This window comes from Heloderma suspectum, chromosome 6 (genome assembly GCF_057233095.1).
Source record: "Heloderma suspectum isolate Gila_16-S chromosome 6, 16-S_ref, whole genome shotgun sequence".
NCBI classification, from domain to species: Eukaryota; Metazoa; Chordata; class Lepidosauria; order Squamata; family Helodermatidae; genus Heloderma; species Heloderma suspectum.
Window position 1 is genome coordinate 96,202,260 of NC_139463.1, and position 23,752 is coordinate 96,226,011.

The window sequence follows — 23,752 nt, forward strand, 5'->3', positions numbered from 1 at the left end:
GTCAAGTGATCTATAAATTGGTTAAATAAATAAAGTTATATAAATAACGTTTAGCTTCCCTCGCCCATCATAACCAAATTTCACAGTGGGATGCAGGGCAGGACCCCATGCCTCTCCCTGGCCTTTAGCCACCCCATCTGTGGGTTTTAGCCCTCCTTGTTTCTGCCCTCACAGGGCCTCTAAATAGATCTGGGGAGCTGGACGAAGTTTTGGGGGCAAACCAGAGAATCCAGGTGAGCAATTCACGCCACAGCATCCAGGCCCCAACCCTGACAAGATGAGATCCTCAATCTGTCAATAGTGTTGGTGCTAAGGTACACCTTGTACAAGACATAGGCAGGATGAGAGAGACCTTGTAGCCTAAGGCAGCCTCCCTCAACCTGGGGCTCTCCAGACATGATTGGCTCCGACTCCCAACATCCCCAGCCAACATGGTCACAGGGAAGATGGGAGTTGTAGTTGAACACATTTGGAGGGCACCTTGTTGGAGAAGGCTGATCTAAGGGCTATCTTTGCAAACCACAATTGCCTTAACAGGAGACAGTCTTTCTCACTTGTTCCTGTATTCATTGATGTCCACCCATCACCCCCATCCAACCATTCTAACCCTTTTCTGTTGGATACCTTTGCTCCCCAACCCCAGGTTACGGCGTCCCAGCTGGATATGGAGGAGCAGGTAAGATGGCCTCTCTTGCTCACTTCACTCAGGCATGGTTCTGTGTTTCTCTGTTCTCACCCTTGTCCTCCAAGGGTGGGAGGACAGGATGAGCTAAAGCTGATATTGCGGAGCTGGGAAAGTGCAGAAAGGGGCAACTGAAACAATCAAGGAGATGGAGCTTCTTCCTTGAAAGGAAAGAAAGGGTAAGGGCGCTGGCTCAGGAATGCTGTGAGTTGCAGGACTTTCTGTCTAAACATGCATAGGATAGCACCCTGAAGTAGCCTCCCCACAACCTGGTGCCCTCCTGATGTGTTGGACTACAACTCCCAGCGTGCTGGCTGGGGATACTGTGAGTTGTAGTCCAACAGATCAGGAGCACACCAGGTTTGGGAAGGCTGGGCTAAAAAGTTTGAGGCTTCTCACTTTAGTAAGGGAGGGGGCAAGTGATAGATTTATAAAACTATGCATGCTGTGAAATTGCTAGACCTCTGGGTCACCCCATGACGTTGATTCCACGACCAAAACGCGTACCTTCCCACTTAACGTGTACGTAATTTGTTTCCACAAGGTGTGGTGATAGCCATTAGTTTAGATGGTTTTAATAAGGGATTCAATAAATTAATAGAGATCAGGTCTATCAGCGACTGCATTCGCACAGAGCAATGTCAGGATTCTGAAGAATTGTGGTTCGCTGAAGAATTGGGTGCGAACAAACAGTGTGGGTGCGCATGCAGTCCATTTGCTCCTGTTCAACTCCTCCCGCTAGCATAGTGTGGCTACTTCTGAATTGCCCCCAGAAGAGGGAACGCATCATCACAAAAAGACAGGGATTTGCATAAAGTTTGCATATGCTAATTTATATGTATAGACGCCACTTTATAAAGACTTATAATTTACATAGAAATACCATCACTGTGACCAGGTGACCTGTGTGCCTGCCTATTCAGTCTGCTGTTCAGGTGCTAACGTTTGATGGGCAACAGTTCTTATAGTTCTTTATTTTTAAACTGGAACCGGACAGGAGAGACCTTCGAACAGAGGGCTGTCCTCGAGGACACATGGCCTCCATACTTTAGTGCAACTGGCTAAACCAAGGGTAGAACTCCTGACCCACAGGCTAGATGAGGCCCATGAGGCTTCCCCAGCTGGCTCACGGTGGCCTCATCCCAGCATCCCCCTCTCCCTCCCAGAAGAGGCTCGTGTGCCCTCACCTTTCCCCACAGCCGGGACAGAGAGGGAGTTACTCTAGCTCTCTCTCTCTCTCTCTCTCTCTCTCTCTGTGTGTGTGTGTGTGTGTGTGTGTGTGTGTGTGTGTGTGAAAGAGAGAGAGAGAGGTGGCCACACTCCCTCTGGGCTCTGGCCACGCCCAACTGGGATGTGGCCCCCAAGAGCTTTCCTAGGTGGCAACATGGCCTTTGGGCTGAAAAACAGTTCCCCAACCTGGGATTAAAAAAACAGCAATTGTTTGGGTTACCATGTCATATGAACATGGGACCCTGGATTGTTGCTCCCTTTACAAGCCAGGATCGTAAACCAGGGTTTGTTCTTGGCTTACAGAATGTGGCATTGATTGAAAAAAGAGTGGACTCACTTCCTGGTCTCTCCCATTGCTGAGAAGAATATGTGGTCTTCTGTAGCAGTGATGGAAAACGGAGGAGGGCTTGTCTTGTCCTGCAACCAGAGCAAGTCAACCTGAAGGGATAGGCCTTGTAGGTCTGGGAAGCCAGTCCCCCGATTTGTGGTCAAAGCACAAATCCCTCTTTTCTGTCACCCTGCAGGATTAGGTGCTTACCCACAGGCTGGGAAACAGAAGCCAGATAACTATGAACAGCACAGAAAGACACTGGGGGCTGTTTCCCCATGGTTTGTGGGAGAGCTGCGGTCTCGAGCAAATTTGTCTCACAACAAACATCTAGCCATTTTTTGAAATGTTCACGCATGCCATCAGGTATAGCGCTTTAAACTAAACTGAGAGTAGGGTCCACCTAAGACATTTTGCTGCCTGAGGCGGAGCAGCAAATGGTGCCCCTATCTCCCCCAAGTCAAAGTGCATAGTACCCAAGCCTGCCTGAGTTATTTTGGCGCATGAGAGAGAAAACCCCACAAGCACCTCTCCCCATTCTTTGCAGTAAAAATACAATAGCAGCAAATTAAACAACCAACCATTTGCTGCCCTTTCGTGACACCCCAAATCTGCTGCCTGAGGCAGCTGCCTCATTCTGCCTTATGGTGGGGCCAGCCTGGCTGAGAGATCTGTTGAACTGGGTAAGTGAATCCTTTCCACAACGGCTATAAAATGTATCAGTGAGTCTTAGGTGATGGCTTAAGTACAGTTCCAATTTAAAGTAGGAATTTGAGAGAGCAATTTTTAATTTAAATCCCAATGTAGTTATTGCTTAATGATGTTTCTATTCTCTTGTAGTTCATGATGCATCTTTCTCGTGTTGTCTTCCAGGTTACAGAGGTGTTGGTTACCTCCGTGCTGGCCTCCCCTTGGGAGGTAAGTGCCCTCTTCAGACACCTTTATGCCTTCCTTCTGTCTCTTGTTACCTGTTTTAAAAATACCTCACTTAAATGCTTTACTGTTTCCCCTCTTAACATTCCAACAGCTAAATGTGGCTTGCTTGAATATCCCCTTAAAAAAAGAAAAGAAAAACATGCCTGCCAAGTCTTTCAGCAAACTCAGAGGCCCGCTAAGTGACCCAGCTGCATTTCTTGGCGAAAACATCCACCCCTTTGCTTATTTTACCTTTCAGAAAAAAGTTGGCTGGCCTCGTTCATTTTAAGACCTTGGGAGTGAAATCCTATAATGACCGGCTTCCTGGACTTTGGACACTGGCGTATTTTTCTATGCTTTTACATGAGGGTTTGATGTTTGTTTTTGGTTTTTAAATCATAAGGTTATTTTTAATGCCCTTTGTTGTGTCCATGTTAACTTCGTGGTTCTCCCTCATACATACTCCAGTGTTTGGCCCAAGTCAGCTTAACAGCAACTGCACAATTACATACACAGCAATTAGACCTTTAAAAAAAAAATCCGTCTTTACCAAGGACAAACCCTAAATTCTGGTATCCAACCTTTGTAAAAGACTGTCCCAGTTTGTAACTTTTGGGGATGCCTTTTTCAAATGTTAGTGTGAATTGCTCAAAATGTCATTTTTCAAGATTTTAGCTCCCTCATCAAGATCTCCAGAAGCTATACTTCGGAAGAGAGGTGGTGGTAGATGTATCTTGGCTCGGATCCAGATTTAGTCATACTTAGAGTAGACTCACTGAAATCAGTGGGACTTTTGTTAGTCAAGACTAAATTAAATCCCTTCAACTTCAATTGGTCTATTCTAAGTATGACTAAATCTGGATCAACCGCTTGTCTCTAGCACACATGGCTGTAAATGCCTGCACATGAATACTTAGGACACCACATGGAGCATGGCAGTTTCACACCCTGCACATCCTGAGGTATGCCTTGGCCTCTGAGATCAGTATTCTCAGACATAGAATCACAGAATCATAGAATAGTAGAGTTGGAAGGGGCCTATAAGACCATCAAGTCCAACCCCCTGCTCAATGTAAGAATCCAAGTCAAAGCATCCCTGACAGATGGCTGTCCAGCTTCACCTTGAATGCCTCCAGTGTGGGAGAGCCCACTATCTCCCTAGGGAATTGGTTCCATTGTCGTATTGCTCCAACAGTCAGAAATGTTCAGCCAGAATCTGGCTTCCTGTAACTTGAGCCCATAATTCCATGTCCTGCACTCTGGGCTGATCGAGAAGAGATCCTGTCATCTGTGAAAGACATCTGTGCTTTCCTAATCTGTCTTCGAGCAGTGGATCAAACGCTGTCTTGAGCATTAAATCCTCAAAGGACATGCTATAGTGGAGTAAATAAATATGGCACATAGAAAGCAGGGTACAGCTTTGGCAATGTAAAATGAGGAAAGGGAGCAATCTTTAGTATGATAACATGGGTATTACAAGTATACCTGCATTTTTATTTGTGAAAGGTTAGAGGTATTCCACTAAGACCTTAATCGGGGCAGTGTATAAGCTGTGATGCCAGGTGGAAAATGCATCATACTGTTCTGTTTTCTGTTTTCATTTAAAAAACAAACAAGCTTCTAGTCCATAATGGCTGTGGGCAATGTCTGGTAAACTTGCAGAAACTACAGAGGGTCTCAGTAGGATTTTCAGTGTGACTACAAAGCAGGATTTGAGTACCCCACATAGCTCTTTACCCCCAAGGTTACTGAAAACAGGATTATGCAAAGTCAGCACATATATGCAAATATATTTAATTTGCACAATGTATGAAGACCATTGAATTCAGGTGTTCCTAATGCAGGGTTTGGAGTTTTTTTTAATGTAACTTACATAAACCTTCTCCTAAACTTTCTGCCTAGCTTTCTGGCCTGACTCACTCACTCTTGCCTTATCCCACAGGCCTTGGAGCAAGAGGAAAGCCTTCTAAAGCAGGTAATAGTTCTGTGGCCATCACATTTTCTAGTGGGTTCTTCTCTGAACACTTGAGGGCCCCAGTTCCTTCCACTGCATCTGGGCCATGCTATTATGTGTGCTGCAATTCTGTACATGTACAGAATTAATCATTCAGAGAATCTCTGCTGTTGTTTTAAAATAAAAGCAAGTTCCTAGTCCATAAAATCCATCTGCTGCATCCTGACCCCTCATAACTGGAAGTGCAAGTTCCTAGCCTATAATGTTCCTTTGCTCCTCTCTAACCCACTTTCCTCCAAACTGTCCCACCTCTTCTCTCCCTCACTTCCTTTGCAGCTCTGCAGAGATCTTCCCTCCCCATTTCTTTCCCTTAGCCTCATGCCCCCACAAGAGAGTCCCTGCTCTCTTTGCTATTTCTTTCCTGCCACCCATAGCTAGGGATGTACAGATTCTGTGAAATTTGTTCCTTCTATGTTTCATGGATTGTCAAGTGTCTTTCATTCCAACGTTGGCATGTTGATGGAATCAGCATCGGCATGTTGATGGAATCAGATTTTTTTAAGGGATGTACGAGAATTTTGTTCCATTTCCTCAAATGCTCATCAGTGCAAATGCACATTGGCTCAAATGTGCATTAGTGTTGATGTGCATTATCACAAGACTGCAAAAACAGTCTGCAAGTCCTCAGAATCCGCATGACTTGGAAAAAGCCCATTCACTGCATAATGCACAGATCAGATTCATAGAAATCCGAACTCATTAGAATCTGTTGCAGATTTTTTCGCCGTCCCTATCCATCGCCACAGAATAAATGTCCATATTATGCAAACACCAACACAGTATGTGAGGAGAGGGCTGGTAGGAGGTTTTCAGACCCCATTGAGCTGCTGCTGATGTGACTGGGAGTGTGATGTGGTTAGAATTTCAAAATTAGGCTAGGAAGACAACAATCTATATTCCAAATGTTTAAGAATATAGCTAGGCTTGCCAAGCCCCATTCTGAGCTGAAGTACGGAGAATATCACAACCTTCACACCAGCCTTTGACATCCATGCTGATTCACGCAAAGAGAATGATACCTACCTATATTTCTCTCTCTCTCAGCAGGTTATGGGGCAGGGACCAGTGCCGCTGGCTACCAAGCTGTAGGAACACAGCAGGGTAAGCTAGAAGAAGGTATTCACAGCTGCTAGAGAGTTGCTGGGAGCTTTCCTAAGGGTTTGTTCCTCTAAAGAGAAGTGATGGGGCTCAACCGTGTTTGGAAAACACAGGACTGGCCCTACCATTAGGCAGAGTAAGGCAACTGCCTCTGGTAGCAGATGCTGAGGGACAGCAATGACAGCTTCCTGTATATCCTACAGCTGTATCTTGGGGCCCCTAAACTAGCCTGCTGCCTCAGGTGTGCTGGAGGGTGGTATATCCCATCCCAGTGTTGAAGTAAGTTTCAGCTGACAGTCCCCTCAGCTGCTGTAGGTGGAAGGGGCCCCATTTTGTCCTTTGACTCAGGCAGCAAAACATCTGGGGCTGGCCCCAGGAAAACAAGTCCTCTGCTCTAGAGCTTCTTCCTCATTAGTACAGGAAAGGCACTCTGGATATGTTCAGAAGCAATCTCTTATTAGTCTGAGTATTCCAGATGAAACCTGCCATCTGAGGCCATGGCTTCAATCAGCCTTCCCCATCCTGGTGCCCTCCAGATGTGTTGGACTACACCTCCCAGAATCCCCCCAGTGTAGAATGTATAGAGCAGAGGCAGGCAACGTGGTGCCCTCCAGGTGTTTTGGATTACAAATCCCATCATCATGATCATTGGCCATGCTGGCTGAGGCTTCTGGGAGATGTAGTCCATCACACCTGGAGGGCACCAGGTTGGGGAAAGCTGGGTAAATTATGACTGAAGAACCTAAGGAATGCCGTACTGGATGAGTCCAAAGGCTACCCGGCCCAGCATCCTGTTTCCAAAGTGGCCAGCCAGATGTCCCAATGGGAAGCCCAGAAGCAGGACATGAGTGCAACGGCACCCTCTTGCTTGACTTGCATAGGCCAGGACAGGGGAGGAAAAGAAGGAAGAGGAGCGGCCATTTCTCTCTGTGTGTGTGACTGGTTTTTCTGTTTTCTCCATGCTTTGTTCAACAGCCTATCCAGGTGGCTTTGGAGCCGGAGGCTACCCAAGCGACGGTGTCCAGAATGGCTACAGCAACGGTGAGAGAATAATGTACCCAGAAGATCACACTGCACTGGGTCAGAAGGAGTCAAATGTGGTTAGTGACAGAGGTGCCCTTGGTCCTAGCAGCAGAGGCTGGTGGCTCCGAGGTCAGTGGGGCGGTGAATCCGCTCTGGGTTTCAGTCAGAACCAGTCAGAACTCTAAAGGAGCCATCCAAGGTGCAGAAACACCTGCCTGCACTGCCCAGCCCAAGGGCCAAATTCCATTTCAGAGAAGCTCTGGAGGGCTGCATTTCAGTGGTGGGCTGGGCAAGAGGGGGTTGCCAAAATACTAGCACATTTTAGCTTAGGAGCTCTTCCCTCCAGGAACTAAGCTTTGAGAAGGATATTTCAACCTTTCAGAATGGTGGGGGAAGCAGTGCAAGATCTGGGAAGCCACCAAATGATCGGTGGTCGAGGGAAAGTGGCCGTGGCCGTCTGGAGAAACCAGATTTGGCCCGCAGGCCCGTGGTTGAGCTCTCCCGGCATAGACAGTACTGGGCTGGGTGGACCGTTGGTTTGACTTGGGATATAAGGCAGCTCCTTATGCCCACACTACTATGCAAAATTTGCCCTTTTAGTTTACTGCCTATCCCCATGTTCTCGTACGCCGGCATCACACGTTTGGGACAGTTATCTGCCAAAGGAAAATATGCTTTTCACAAAGCCAATCCAAATTGTTGTTGCCTGCAAACTATGACCCTCCACTGGTAGTCCATCATGTTATCCGTTCAAAAGCACAGACTTGTTGGGCATCGCTTGCAGCAATGACGACATGTGTCCAGTAGATGCGCTGTTGACCAACATATGGAGAGAAAGCCCCTTGGGATCATTGCAGCATTCTTCATCTGAATCCATCTGCTCTACAGGGGCTACTCTCCTGAGCAGCTTTCCCCAGTCTAGTGCCCTCCATATGTTTTGGACCACAGCTCCCGGCATTCCTGACCATTAGCCATGCTGGCTGGCAATTATGGGAGAGGCAGTTGAAAACATCTGGAGGGTTCCAGGTTGGGGAAGGCTTCTCTAGAGTAGGGGGGTAGTTAGAGGGCAGTCTAGTGCCCTCCAGGTGTTTTGGCCCACAACTCCCATTAGCATTAGCCAGCATAGCTAAGGGTGAGGGATGATGGGTGTTGCAGGCCAAAACATCCAGCCTACAAGTTTCCCACCCCTGCGGTAAAGGATCCTGGGTTCAGTTTCCAGGTGGGTTAGGCAAACCACAAAGATCTGATGTCTTTTTCTTTTCCAGGCTATGGAGCTGGAGGGAATGGATTTCCGGGTGCTGGTTCTCACCCAGGCGGATATGGTAACGGTAATGGTAATGCGTTCTATTAATGTATCATATTTATTTCTCTTCCTTCTTCCAAGGGGCTTAGGGTGGCATTTTAGCACAACAAATCTGTGACGTAGGTTAGGCTGAGAGATGGTGATTTGCTCAAGGCTACCCAGTGAGGAATTATCCCAGGTCCAAATGCAACACTGGCCACTACATTTCATTTCATCGGCCAATAGCCAAAGCTCTCTGGGTTGTTTACAAAGATTAAAACCTTAAAAATATAATATTGTACATAATATAAAAACCATTTACATACAAACATATAAACAACACACACACACGTCTGTCTGTCTCTCTCTCTGTCTCTGTCTAAACAATTATAATAATCAACAATAAGAAATCCCAAGACCCAACTAAAAACCTTACCATACGCTGCCAAATGCCTGAGAGTAGAGGAGGATTTTAACCTGACACCGAAAAGATAACAATGTTGGCATGAGGTGGGCTGCACTGGGGAGATTGTTCCATAGTCAGCGGGGGGCAGGGGGTCACCACTGAGAAGGCCCTCTCCCTTGTTGCCAGCTTCTCAGCCACCTTTGGAGGAGGCACCTGGGGAGGGCCTTAGATTATGAACATAGTATATGGGTAGGTTCATGCCAGGAGAGACCATTATCTTGGTAATGATGGGGGAAGGAATTTAGGATGAAGCTACATAAGGGAAGATAAAATTTCATCAGTAGAGGGGAAGAAAGAAACAGGTTACAGGAGTTAACGTAAACAATGCTTACTTGAGCTCAGCTCCAAAAATTAGTTTCAGTGCCCTGAGGCTGAGCTGCAGAAGAGGTGAAGTAGAGCTTAGGAGGTAGTACTTCTGAGCATGTGAAAAGTGCCTTGGCCTTCTCACAAAGGGCTGAACTAGAAATGTTGGTGTAAGATCCAAGACATGTGCCACAAGACACATGCGGCTTGGCACAGGCCCCCCTGAGACACAGGTTCAAGTCTCATCCAGGTGGGAAAAAGCCCACATGCCAATGGAACGATCTGTTTTAGGGAGGGTGATAACTCCATGATGGAGCACAGATTTTGCACATAGGAGGTCCCAGCATCAATTACTGGCATCTTCAGTTAAAAGGGTAGCAGGACTGAGCATGGAGAGTAGAGACCATGGAGAGTAGAGAATAGATGGATGATATCTGTATCAGGGATGTTGACCCTCTTTCAGCTCAAGGGCCAAATCGCATTTCAGAGAAGCTCTCAGGGGCCACGTTCCAGTGGTGGGTGGGGCAAAAGGGGTGGGGCCAAAGAACAAAAGATCCCAACCTATTTTAGCTTAAAGCCCTTTCTGCCAGTAACTAAAATTTAGGAGAGCCTCTTAGAATGAGGGAAAATGCTGCACAAAAGCCGAGAAACCATCAAGCAATCGGTGGTTTGGGGGAAGGGAGCATGACCTCTGGGGAACCCCAGAGGCCTGGTATGGCTCCTGGACCTGAAGTTCTGCACCCCTGACCTAGGTAGGCAGCCTGACCTGGTATACTTTCTACATTCCTGTGAGATCCATGATTAGATGTCCCAGCCTTTTAAAAGAGTGAATCAAACACAGCCCATGCACACGTGGGTCTAGATCTGGATCAGGGCTGGAGCACTGGGGTGAGAGGGGCTGGCTCTCCCCACCCCTTCCCTGCACTAGTTTCCCAGTTGAGATTATCCCCCTGAAGCTCCTCTTTGCCCTGTGGGGCAAATCACAGCTCCAAGGGAAGGGGCAATTTGGACTGGAAAATGGCACAGTGGTAGAAGTGTCTACTCCCCTTCCTCCCGCTGCTGTGGCCCCAGTCTGAATCAAATCCCGCTCCTCTGAAGCTGCATTTGCCTTAAAATCTCAGATCTGATCACGGGTCTCCATTTTGCTTAGTGTCAACGATTCCCACCGTCACTTAACTCCCACCAGGTTCTGAGGGAAGGAGAGGGTTTGTACTGAATACTTCGGGTGTGTGTCCTGTTTGCAGGTGCCCAGTCTCCCTACGGCAGTCAGTTAGGACCCGCTAGCGATCCCGCTGCTGCCAAATATGGAGGTGAGTCTTCAGGCAGTGCCATTTTTACAGAAAAGCAGCCTTCCTCCTCAAGCTTAGACAACCTGGCGGACTTTTTGTTCAGCTTGAAGCAGAGCTGAACTGACTCGCAAAGTGCTTAGCTTTAACCAGCACACGTGGGAGCGGGGGGACAGGGACATGCCTTCATTGCCGCCTAGATGGTTTCAGAAACCTCAGCGAAGGTGAAAGTGACCTTGGCATAGCTACATTGCAAGTTTATATTGGTTTCATACCTGTTTATCTCTCATGCTTTCCTGCAACAAATCCTGTAGTTTGGCGAGCGTGATGAGAATTCCCTGTGGGAGAAACCCGGACTTCCTAGAATAGCCTTTGCCTTTAGAATAGCCTGGTGTCCTCTAGAGGTATTGGACTTCAACTCCCATCAGCCCCAGACAGCATGGTTAATGGTCAGAATGCTGGGAGCTGTAGTCCAAAGCATCTGGAGGGAACCAGGTTGAGATAGGCTGTCCTAGAGCTACAGTTCCCTAGAGAGAAGGAACGGCCATTAAGGCTGCAACCATATACCTGGGAGTAGGCTCCACTGAACTTAATGGAAATTACTTCTGAGTAGACATGTCTAGGATTGCTCTGTTAATCAGTTCAAGTATATTGTGTCAATGGGAGAGAATTTGCAGATCTGCCTTAAGAAAGAGATCTTGGGGGTGTGGTAGACAGCTTGATGTAAATGTCGATCCAGTGTGCGGCTGCTGTGAAAAAATTCCATGTTAGGCATAATTAGGAAAGGAATTGAAAAAAAACCTCCCAAGGTCATACTGCCCTTATACAAATCTATAGTGTGACTACACGTGGAATACTGTGTACAGTTCTGGTCACCACACCTAAAGAATATATTGTAGAGTTACAAAAAGTGCAGGGAAGGACAACTTAAAAAGATAAAGGGGCTGGAACAACTCCCCTGTGAGGAAAGGTTACAACATCTGGGGCTGTTTAGCTTAGGAAAAAGGCAAGTAGGGGGAGACATGATAGAGGTCTACAAAATTATACATGGTGTGGAGGATGTGTATAGAGTGACATTTTTCTCCCTCTCTCATAATACTAGAACCCGGGGTCATCCCATGAAGCTGATTGGTGGGAGATTCAGGACAAAGGAAGGACTTCTTCACACCATGCATAGTTAAACTATGGAATTCACGTCCACAAGACGTAGTGATGGCCACCAATTTGGATGGTTCTAAAATGGGATTGGACAAATTCATAAAGGAGAAGGCTATCAATGACAACCAGTCCTGATGCCTCTATGCTATCTCCACTTTCAGAGGCTGTATGCCTATGTACCCCAGTTGCTGGGGAACATGGGCAGGAGAATGCTGTTGCACTCATGTCTTGCTTGTGGGTTTTCCGGGGGCAGTTGGGTGGCCACTGTGTGAACAAAATGCTGAACTAGATGGGCCCTTGGTCTGATCCAGCATGTTCTTATGTGAGAAGACAGGGTGGCAGCATAGGAGAGTCTCTTTGTTACATCTAATGGCTTTCTCTTGTCCTTCTTCTGACTCCCATCCATATCACAGGGGCAGGGCAGCTCCCATACAGCGGGCAACCACAGCAGCCAGAGGCTGCTGGCCTGGGAGGTGATTATGGTGCTGGAAGATATGGTAAGTTGGGAAGCAAGGTAGTTTGTGGCTAGGGCTGCTTGTGCTCTGCACAAGTGTGCAGAAACAAACAGCATTTTGAGTCAAGTGCTGCAACAGGTCTCATCCCTACAAACCCCACAGCTCAAAGTCTTTGCAACAACTTGATTCTTTGCAGGGTATTTAAAGGTTAATTGCCTTTAAATGCCCTCTTCTCTCCAATCAGTAATCAGAGATAATAGTGAAAGAAGCTTTGGGGCCAGATGGGGAATCCCCATGGGTCCGGATAAGCCTGCGGGCAAGAGGTTCCCCATTCCTGTTCTAGACCTTATGATGGTCTGTGAAAATAAGCTTGGAAGTATGTGGACAGAGCAGGTGCTGTAACCAGTGGGTAGGGCTGATGTAGCCTTCATAGCTTTTTACGCTTCACTGCCATCATCAGGAGCAGAACCAATTATGCAAAACAGGACACACACATGCAAATCTCTTTAATTTGCATAACACATTCAGCTTGCAGAAATCTACTTTTCTTGGCACAGAATTGGCATAGAATTTTCATTTCTCTAGCATACACATCCCTGGTTGTGACTGAATTAATCCTAGGTTGTAAATTCATACTGACTGCAGATGGTTGCATACCACGGCAAGAGGTGAGGTTTCTCCAGGACTTGGGGTGAGGTGGAAGAGGGACCTGGTTTTGGTGGTGTGGGTAATAATATCCCCTTGGCCTCCCCCTCTTCTTCCTCTCATGCCTTCCAGGAGCTCCCCAAAATCCCTATGGAGCTCAACCTGGAAGTTCAGGTGGGATCAGACTAGACCCAGCTGAAGTTAAAAACGGTAGGTAAAAGAGAGGCCACCTGGTCACAGAATGTAAAGGTAGGACTTAAAGCACATCCATCTGCTAAAAAGCAGTATGTTTTGGGAAATAATATTGAGGTCTAGTTATATGACCAGTTTTGGTTCAGGTAATGGTGGTTGGTCCCCCAAAACTGTAGATACCAAAGAGATAAAATGATATCTCTTATTGGACTTACTCAAGTTTAGTTTTGTGTGGAAACACGCAAGCTTTGAGATTTCACAAAACAGTTCACCAAGCTGAATGGATAGGAAGCAAACCTTTCAGGAGTATATGAGGCATGCCTCCATATTAGCAGTTGGAAATGTTTACATTGCTATTGTTATTATGCTGTCAATGTGCACAGTGTTTCAGGGCATAACGACAAGAACTGGTTTCTGCCCCAGGAAGCCTATAGTCTAAAATTTGACAAAAGGGAAGCATTTTATAGACATTTTACAAAACATCAGACATTTGCAAGAAGGGTGTTGAAGACAACTGTAGTGACCACTTTGTCTCTGCATCTCATTCATCATATCAACTACCCATCAGAACAGTGGCATATAAATTAGCCACAGAAGACTGAAAGAGTTGACTGGTGCAGCATGGGTCTTTGATACAAGGTTTCCAACTTTTATCAGCCCCTACTCCTGTAACTTTAACAGCAGCATGAGCAACAGACATTAGCAGGTGATAATAGCCCTTACTTGCTTGCCATGAAAATCTTCCCCTGCCCAATTTCTGCAGATCAAGCTACCTGTTAAAGGCACAGGAGCAGGCTTTTTTCTGTTCAGTTGGCAACCCTGTTCTGATGTCACAACAAAGGATTGTGTGTGTGTGTGGGTGCTACAGAGGAACCTGACTTTAGTGCTTATACCGGCTGGGGAATCCTGGGGTAAGATTCCCTGAAATCATTTTGCCCATGGATTTTACACATTCAAGTGGCAAATGGGGAAAGTAAAGGTTGTTGAAAGAGAAGACCCGATGAATGCTCTGGAGGTATGTGATTTTTTAGCATTGCTGCTGCTAAGCAGCTGTAGATCTTATCAGACCCTTTAAGGGGGGGGGGGGCATCAAATGTGGACAATATCAGCAAGCTCTTGATTTACGCCTTTTTATCCCAAGCTAAACAATACTTTCTTTCATCTACTAGGGCAGCCTTTTCCCAACCTGGTGTCCACCAGATGTGCTATACTACAACTCCCATCATAATGGGAGTTGTAGTCCAGCACATCTGGCAGACAGCAGCTTGGGGAAGGCTGTATTCAGTGGAGCGTGCTGTTCTTTAGAGAAATGCCGTGAATGACTCAAGGCCATCCTGACTAGGAGGTCTGTGCGTGCGCGTGTGAATGAAATACCCTGGAATTCCATGTTGGTGTAGGCAGGTGTTGCTATCTCAGTGATCGTGTTTATCCTGAGATAACAACATCATTGGTACTTGATTGGGCAAAGAAGCCCCCACCCGCATGCATGTACACACACACACAAAAGGACACATCTGAATACACAGCTCTTCCCCTGCTAGCCCCAACCCATCCCATCTGCCCATCTGTTTGATAAGTGTTACTTCTTACAGAGAGATGGGGAGTAACCTTCTTCCCAGACAGAGGCTCTGTGCTTCTAGCCAGTGCATGGCAGGCAGAAGTACAGCTGATGTTGTGATGGGGAAAGTTATACTTATTGAATGTCTGCCTGTCATGCAGCAGTTTATTTTATTCATTTATTTATGGCATAATACTATGCCTGTTTAGACAGGAAAAAATTCTACAATTCCCAGCATTCTACAATACTGAGAGTTGAAGGACTTTTTTCTGTCTAAACATGTATAGGATTGCACCTTTAACAGATTTATATACTGCTGTCCATATTTAAAAATATCTCTAAGAGCTTCTCCACATGTGGCTTTTATCCTGCAATTGAGACTGGTTACTCACAGAAGTTTGCAGCTCGTTTACATACATCATCAACCTCCTGCACCTCTTCCATGCTTTCAGATCATTTCCGCAGCTTTAGTTGAAACAGAAGTAATGAGGTAATAAAAAGAAGCAGTTTGAATTTGAGTGTGTAAAGAGGAAGTGGTGCTATAACAACAGTGCCATCTAGTGGCTGTATAATGAAACATATAGAACTTGCAGATAAAGCCAATCCTTTGGGGACAAAACCCAGGAACTGTGTGTGAAGGAGCAGATCTTAATCCCACAAAGCATATGGAACTCCCAGTAAAGTTGTGGGATAAAAAAACTGATGTTGAGAAGCCCTAAGCAGTTAAAAGCACAGTGCATCTGTCAAGGAAAACCACAACTGGTGGCAACCCTAGTGAGGATAGGGTAGGAAGGAGAGCCAGGAGAAGACAGCTTTTGATGGCAGCCTGTGGTCCTGATGGGAAGTTAGGCTGAACTTCTGGGGTGGACTGAGAGCAACCCATGAGGCAGCCTTCCCTTGTAAACCACCTAGCTCACAGACAGAAGCTAAAAACTTCCTGTAGGGGATCCCAGCCATAGTGTTCAACCTGCCAGTCTGGGTGCTGAGAGTAAACCAGGACCATATGGTAAAGGGGCAGCTTTGGTTCCCTCTTCCTACCCTCCTCCTCTTGCTACCTCTGTCTTTTTCCCAAGCTCCAGATCATCTTTGGTGGACTTCCTGCCCTTGATCTTATTCTTCCCGATAAGCAGAGCCTAGCCAGCATAAATCTTCTGGCCTAGTTAATTTTGGCCTCCTTGACCTAAGGAATGATATTAACTAGACCACAGGATTGCTTGCCAAGATCTGCTTGTGAGGAAGGGATCTAATCTTCCCCCATTGGCAGGATCTGTTCATGAAACAACAGGCTGGGCTGTTGACTAGCAAGGAACCTAACTAATTGAAGCCAGTCCCCCAAATCTCTGGGATTATTGGTAAAGGGTTATGGGACAGAGGGCAAAGCTTCTAGGCAGGTTTGAAACCCATGACACCTCCCTTTTTAGAAATTAACCCCCTGCTTCTTTGTCTCTTTCACCCAGGTGGGCCACAGCTGGTGTATGGATCACAACCTGGCCGGACACCTGGGCTAGATGGTAAGAAATTCCACCTCACAGAGGCTGGGATGGGAAAGTGGGCCAAGCAGCTCATTTCTAGAAAAAGAGAAGCCAAAGCTCAAATCTGCCTGGACGTCACAAACTGTATGGGGGATGGTTGTGGGGTGTTCATTGGTGAAAGAGGAAACACTCTGTGTATGGGCAGAGGCATTATTTTGCTGTAACATGAGAGTAGCCATTTTACTATTAGATCTTTTCTCTCTTAAAAAATTATTACTTGACATCTCTGAGGGCTGAAGCCTTGGCACTGAAAACAGCTCCTCCCTTCTCTTCAAATGTTAGTCTGTTACAGCAAACACACAAAAAGCCGCTGGTGCCTTAGAAGACTGAGGGTGCTTCCAGATGAGCCTATTATTGTGCCATTGCTCTGCCTCATTTACGGAATTTTACGGGGGGGGGGTGGTGGTGGTGGTCCAGATGATGCTTTCAGTTGTAACTCTCCTCTGTTTTCCTACCACATCTTCTGTCTTTTTTTCTTGATGCAGAAAATCTATTAAGGAGAAAAACACAGAACGGCTGCACAATGCTTTCTAATTTGTAGCAGTAGGAGTCCTCCGTCTGAAAGCAGCCTAACAGATTTATTATGTTAAAGACATAATAAATGTCTTTATTATTAGGAGAGCCAGTGTAGTGTAGTGGTGAGAGTGACAGACTGGGAGCCGGGAGATCTGGGTTCTAGTCCCCACTTGGCCATGGAAGCTCACTGGGTGACTTTGGGCCAGTCACAGACTCTCAGCCCAACCTACCTCACAGGGTTGTTGTTGTGAGGATACAACGGTAAGGAGGAGGATAATGTAAGCTGCCTTGAGTTCCTTGCGAGAGGGAGAAAGGCGGGGTATAAATGCAATAAATAAATAAATAAACGTTTGTGGACTAGAGCTCGCTTCATCAGATACATGCAGTGTTATCCTCAATTGACAGATATATACAGATAGATACATATGTAGTCTAGAAGAGGGGAAATATAAACAATGGGGTCAAAACGCTATGAAATGTCTGTGACATTCCATGGAGTCTGTGATGTTTCTATGCAAAGCTCAGATGTATATAAACAAGTACCGTGACCATTTACAACAGTAGTAATGTCCAATAACATAATCTTCCTAGCTGGGTGATGCTAATTTAACACTGGTAGTGGGAGAGGAACCTCTGATCTTGATAGAACTCTAAATGAACAGTATCAAACTTAATTCTAGGTCAGAAATTTCAACTTTGAGTCTTCCTTCTGAGTTGTTGTCAGAGAATGGCGACTTTCAGGTCAGCAGCAGAATATCCTGGGAGACTGAAATATTCTCCCTCTGGATCATGAATTTTAGATGTCAGGCATGATTCTGTTTGTACTTAAACAGGTCATTCTCTATGCAAGACTTGTTTTGTCCTCTGTGGATGGCAGAAGAGCATTGTTGGCAACTAATGGCATATATTACGTTGGAGTACGATAGGGCTCCTGGATTCTGATCCTGGGGAGCAGAGCCCATAGAGTGAGAAGAGGGCAGTGACTGTGGTTTTGGAGTGGTCTTCTGTGATACACTCTTTCCTCTTCTCTCTCTCTCTCTCTGCTTCCTCTCCTTGCTGTGCAGGCAATGGAAACAGGCTCGGATATATGAATGGTGGAGACCCACAGGCTAATGGGCTGGGGGCAGGTAAGACTGAGGGTGCAAAAAAAAAAGACACCTCTACCCCTCCTCTTAATAGAGTTCCCACCTTGCTCTGTAGGCAGAGTACCTCCTGCTCGGACTGGTATAAGTGGGAGCATCTTCTACAGCCGGAGAGTGCCCCTGTGCCTTCACTGTGCTTAGCGTTTGCCTCTCGCTTTGCCTGGCAGGTGCATACGGCCCCCTTGCAGCAGGGCAAGCGCCAGGAGGGTACGGCAGTCCGCTAGGCCCTGGACAAGCACTGGGAGGCTATGGTAGGTGGTGTTAGACTTGTGTTCTCTTGCGCCAGTGGGCAAGAGCTGCCTCTTCAGTCCACAGCATGTGAAGGGGACGCAATTTCTTACTGCGCTCCTTGTCTCTTTTACACAGTTGCCTTCTAATGGAAACTGCAGTTAGTCTGAAACAGGGCTTCCAGGCTGTTGTCTGGAGACTGATGACCAGAGCGTATCAATCGTGGTCCAGCCACTTTGGTTTCCCATGTTATTTTTATCTTGTTGATAGCCTGCTTTATCCCATTGTCTCAGAGCAGTTTGCAGCAGTTTTTCTGAATATTAATAGTCCTACCCCCTAGGGCCGGAGTGGGGAACTTGTGAGCCTCCAGATATTGTTGGATGACAACTCCCATCATCCCTGGCCATTGGCCTGCTGGGTGGGGCTGATGGGAATTAGAGTCCAGCAATATATAGAATTTGTGGCACTCTATATGTTGTTGGATTCTAATTCCCATCAGCCCCAGTCAGCAGGCCAATGGCCAGGGATGATGGAAGTTGTTGTCCAACAACATCTGGAGGGCCACAGGTTCCTCATTCCTGCTTTAGAGGCTCACAGTCTAGGATTCTACTTGTTTCCTGGGTCAGTTCAAAGCTAGTGGTAACTTAAAGCCCTTAACAGCCCGCCTTCTCTGATAAAAAACCTGCCTAAACTTCAAAGTCATCTTTAGAGTTTCTGCTCTCTGTCTGTTCTCACATGAAAATAGATGAACGGGCACAAGAGGTGGGGCCTTTTCAGTAATGGCAGCAAAACTCTGGAATGCCCTTCCTGCAGAGATCCTCCAGGTTCCTTCTTTGTATGCTTGAAGGTGATTATTGAGGACATTTTTAATTCAGCAAGCTTTTGATGTCTGATGATCTGCCACTTTTTAGGGTCTGCTCTGCTTTTTACAGTATGCCATTTTAGCGCTGAGATTTTATCCTTTTTAGGGCAGTCTCCGTCAGCCTGGTCCCCTCCAGATGCATTGCACTACAATCCCATCATACTCAGCCAGCATGGCCAATGGTCCAATGCACTCTTCCAGGGCTATTACTCCAATCATCCTTAGCCAGCATGGCCAAGGTCATGCTGGCTAAGGATGATCGGCGTGATAGTCCAGCACATATGGAGGGCACCAGGGTGGGGAAAGAGGGTCTAGATGGCTCTACCACCTGTTCAAAGAGTTCTCCCCCCCCCCCCGGGAGCCTCACCCAGCACCTCCTTCGCTCAGGATTGGCTCAAGAGATTTTGCTGCCTGAGGCAAAGGACAAGATAGTTCCCGCCCACCCCTGTTCCATGAACAGAAGCCAAGTGGACTTTAACACTGGCTGGATGGGAATTCTCCTCCAGTGCGTCTGATGGCATTTGGATGGGATAGCACTGGCCTGGATGGGACATTGCGTCTGATGGCAGCAGGCTAGCGAAGGGGTGCAGACCACAGCTCTGTCCTTCAATACCTTGCCTCGCTCTGCGTAATGGTAGGGCCAGCCCTGACTTTGCTGCTTTATCACTCCCTGACAATGACTTCTTTATTTTCCCAGGCTTTTCGTTGTTAAACTGTGATGATTTTATTGCTGCCATTTTTATCTGCTGTCGTATGAGTTTTAGTTATGTTATTATATTTGCTTTAATTTTATTGTGTGAGTCGCCCTGAGAATAGTTGTATTGAGCGGCAGTATAGAAATTTTGATAAATACATTAATTCACCTCAACTGCTGCTGGACATCGTATGGCAGGGACTCTCCACAAGATGGCAGTGCTGGCTGTAATAAGCCACTCTAGATAAAATTAACTGCTATACAGTGTGGCCTCTCTCTCTGTATTTTTTAAATTAAAGCTGTTATTGTTTTTTGTTTTTGTTTTAATTAAACAACGCAGAATTCATTAGCAGCCACCATATTTAGGGCACCAAATTTTTATTATTTTCTATATGTTTATCAACAGAAGGCTCAATTTCAGTTTTCTCATTCAGGGCTCCAAATGTCTGAGAACTTCTTAGGAGAGTTTTCATTTTTTATATTTAACTATTTATACTCTGCCTCTCAATCATAACTTCTGAGATGGTTCCCAGCAGGATTTAAAACAACAATACAAATACATAAAAGCAAAAAGGCAGTAGCAAAAAACAAATTTAAAATAGCAACGGAATCAACAAGGGCTAGACGCCACTAAAATAGTTATAGAATCTTGGGCTGCAAACCTAAACACGATTACTAGGAAGTAAGCCCCACTGATCACAGTGGGACTACTTCTGAGTAAACCTGCATAGGACTGCACTGCAGACCAAGCTTTTTGGAATGGTGTCCTTGGAATGTCTCCCTTTTATTTTACCATTTTATTTTTGGAAAGTTGAAGGTAATGAATTTGGATCCAGACTTAGTCATACTAAAGGTGCTTCCAGATGGTGGTCTCCTAGCATTACAAATGTAAAGGCATTGTGCAGCTATTCTGTGCTTTTGTCCTTAATGGATTTCCTGTGGTAAATGAAAAGACAGAAGACGGTGGGAAAACATGGGAGGTTTGTGAGTGGAAGGTGATGATATCTGCCCCCCACCCCACCCCACCCCACCCCCAGTAACATTCCATTTATGAGACAAGGTGATGGTGCCATAAAAGCCTTATCTGGAAGCAGCCTTAGAGTAGACCTACTGAAATCAATGGGACCAACTTGTCATGATTTCAGTGGATCTATTCCAAGTTTGACGAACTCTGGATCCAATCCTGTGAATGCTGCAATTTGTAGAGAAGCAAGCCACAAGGTGATTTAGGGTGAATTTCTTGCATTTTGATCAACTGGGAAAAGGCTTGTAAACCAAAATAGGACAAGGTGAAAAGGATAGAAACAGCCCTGTGCAGTTCGAAGTTATCAGCCTCTTCTCTCGTTTGCTTCAGGGGGGAAAGAATCAAAGTATGGCATAAATGGATTTCTGGGAAATGGATACAGAGGTAAGGAATAGAAGACAGGATCCATGTATCTTTCAGAATTTGGGCTGTTGCTCACTCTTGTTACACACATCACCTGCCCTCAAGCCCTGCCCCATCCACTTTTGTATAATCCAAGCTTCCACAGAATAATCGGTAGTCATACCTACACCACAGACTTAAACAGGTTCAACAGAAATAGCCTCTTTCCTGAGAGCCCCAGGATTTATGGTTATGTGAAAAGAGCTAAAAAAATATCTCTCAGAAGTCTGAGCACACTTATAAAGTTACAGTTCCCAGGATACTTTGAAGGAAGCCATGTCAGTTATCAGTGTTGCAGTTAGGTAATTTTAAACCCTGGAGTTAATTGTCCTACGGGGGCGGGGGATCGTTAGATGGCCATGAAGCACGCAACTAACATTCTCTTCTCTCTCCCCCCCCTCACTGCTATTCCACGTTTCACGACCGCTTCTACATTCCTAATATGTTAGAGCAAAAAAATGGGTGGCCAAGCCTGATTTAAAGATGTCCTCTTAGCATGTGTAGGTTTGCATTCTAAACTCACTTAAAGCATAGCACCATCACAACGACAGGAATGAAATGGCATTTTGCTTCTGCTGCCCAGATGCTAATAATATTTACTTGGGAATAAGCACCATTTTGTTGTAGAAAAGTATATTTGGAAGTAAAGATAATAAAATTAACATCTGTAACCATGTTGCATGTCCTGCCAGCCACTCCAAGACTATAAAATGTTAAATATATATATGAAGAACTGATGTTGCAGCCCAGGTGTTGATGCTGGACATGTTTGCCCCATCACCTGCCACTTTCTGGGTGGTCATTTGGGGTGGGGGGCTAGACCTTGGCTCCGAGGTCCAGCTCGAGCTGCACCATTGACAGTTATATTAGCTATATACCTGTTTAGATGTGTAATGTAGATATGTCTTTGGCTCCAAGACAGGGCCTTTCTGGATAAGGGGTCGTGGGTGGTGGTGGGAAACCCACAACCAGTGCTGAGTTTTTGCAGGGTGTTATGACAAAATGCCAGGAAATGGCATCACTTCTGAATGCTGGGGAAATTGTTTCCTATCTGATTGTTTGGTGAATAGGGCAAACATTCCCATTCACACCCCATGCCTTTCTGTGATCTGTTTCTGTAAAGTGCTAGGATGGAGTATGGAACAATGACCCTCTTGTCTTCATCCTCTTTCCCCAGTTCGCTGCACTTCTGGAAAATGCTGAGGGACAACGTTGCTCTGTGAAACTCCCCACAACAGGATTTCGGCATCCCGGCAACCTTTGGTGCTAAGTCTTGATGACCAATAACAACCAAGTCTTCCAATATAAAGTTTCATGACTTTTCCTTTTTCCTGCTGTGTTTTTATTTTATTATTAAACAAACATTTCATTTTAAAAGGAAAAAAAATGTTGCATGTTAGCTTTTAAAAACTTTGATCAGCATATTCTCCAAGTGCTGCTAGCATGGCAGTGATCAGTGCTATAGAGGTGTGTCCTACAAATTCCACTTTGTGGTATGTTTCTGGAGGCCCAGTGTCTTTTCAATTAAAAAAACAAATCCACAGTTCTGTTGTGTTGTGTCTTTATTATCCTAGGTAAGAGAAGCATAATATCTACCAAACTTATTGTGCTTATTTAAACATCCCACCCCAATGCCTTTCCATTGCTGTGGGTTTCTGCCAGCTGCATGGCAGACTGAAACACTTAGAGCTACAGTTTGTTCAGTCTCCAAGGCATATGAGAAGTTAGATAAAGTGAGGTATGGATCCATGGGATTACTTACATCAGTCTGAACACTGTGAGAAGCAGGGAGGCCATGTAATGCTGTACCTGCCTGTCAAAGCAAGAGATACATGGGAAACCTATACACTACAATCCAAGCACAGCCGTAGCTAGCCTTAGGGCAGTCAGGTGTCCTAATTTACAGAGGACAGTCCTTTGTAAATTAGGACACCTAATTTGAAAGGCTGTCAGAGGACAACCCTCTGTTTGAAGGGCTGTCTAGTCCAAGTCTGGTTTAAAGTTTAAAAACTTTAAGGGGGCCTTGAAGTTTCTCATCAACAGTTACCTGGACAGCAGCACAGATCAGCTGGTCACAGTCTTCCCCACTAGAGTTGATATATTTCTATTTCAATTATAGTAATAGTAATTACAGTAATTATTTCCAAATTTGCATCTATATATATATAAATTAGCATATGCAGCTGTAATGCAAATCTGTGTCTTTTGTCCTCTTTTTGGATGATGCATTTTTTTTTTTTCTTTTTTGGTGATGTGTAAGTGGCCAGCCTACCTTTCTCACTGCCACATTTCCAAGGGTGGGGTGGGGGCTTATGTTTTCCTCATAACCAACAGAAATTTCTATAATCCTGATGCCAAACCCATGTGTCTGTATGTTAGTGGCTATAGGTTGGTTAGTGCCAGGAATGTTTAATAACAGTTCTTTTTAAGCGTAGAAGCTTTTACCTACTTTGAAATTCGCAGATTCCTTAAAATCAACAGCTTGGGTACATTGAAAAGATACATTGATGAACGAATTGATGCAGGCAATATGAAATTCAAAGGGCAAGAGAAACTTTAATTACGGACACCACTGTGTTTTGTAAGAATTCAACATGTTAATAGTTAATTTTTAATAGTTAATTTTTTAAAAAAGCATTAGGGGTAACTTATAATGATGTGATCTTGAGGGGAAAATCCAGTCTTAAGTCAGTGATGAATAAGCAACAGCCTGCAGC

General features: G+C 45.5%; 1 protein-coding gene across 8 annotated transcripts in view; it reads left to right on the forward strand.

The window, feature by feature from the left end:
- Positions 1-22,577, forward strand: part of GREP1 (glycine rich extracellular protein 1) — a 38,166-nt gene extending 15,589 nt beyond the window's left edge. Inside the window, exons 5-18 of one of the 8 annotated variants that reach the window (XM_084805238.1) lie at positions 644-676; positions 3,114-3,158; positions 5,098-5,130; positions 6,214-6,270; positions 7,243-7,308; positions 8,556-8,624; positions 10,586-10,651; positions 12,199-12,282; positions 13,018-13,095; positions 16,093-16,146; positions 17,748-17,810; positions 17,993-18,076; positions 20,964-21,017; positions 22,213-22,561. In XM_084805238.1, the coding sequence (XP_084661364.1) occupies positions 644-676; positions 3,114-3,158; positions 5,098-5,130; positions 6,214-6,270; positions 7,243-7,308; positions 8,556-8,624; positions 10,586-10,651; positions 12,199-12,282; positions 13,018-13,095; positions 16,093-16,146; positions 17,748-17,810; positions 17,993-18,076; positions 20,964-21,017; positions 22,213-22,238 (812 nt within the window). In that variant the 3' untranslated portion in view covers positions 22,239-22,561. Of the gene's footprint in view, positions 1-643; positions 677-3,113; positions 3,159-5,097; positions 5,131-6,213; positions 6,271-7,242; positions 7,309-8,555; positions 8,625-10,585; positions 10,652-12,198; positions 12,283-13,017; positions 13,096-16,092; positions 16,147-17,747; positions 17,811-17,992; positions 18,077-20,963; positions 21,018-22,212 lie in introns of all 8 variants that reach the window. The other 7 variants (XM_084805239.1, XM_084805240.1, XM_084805241.1 and 4 more) reach the window with 7 other exon arrangements.
- Positions 22,578-23,752: the final 1,175 nt, after the last annotated feature.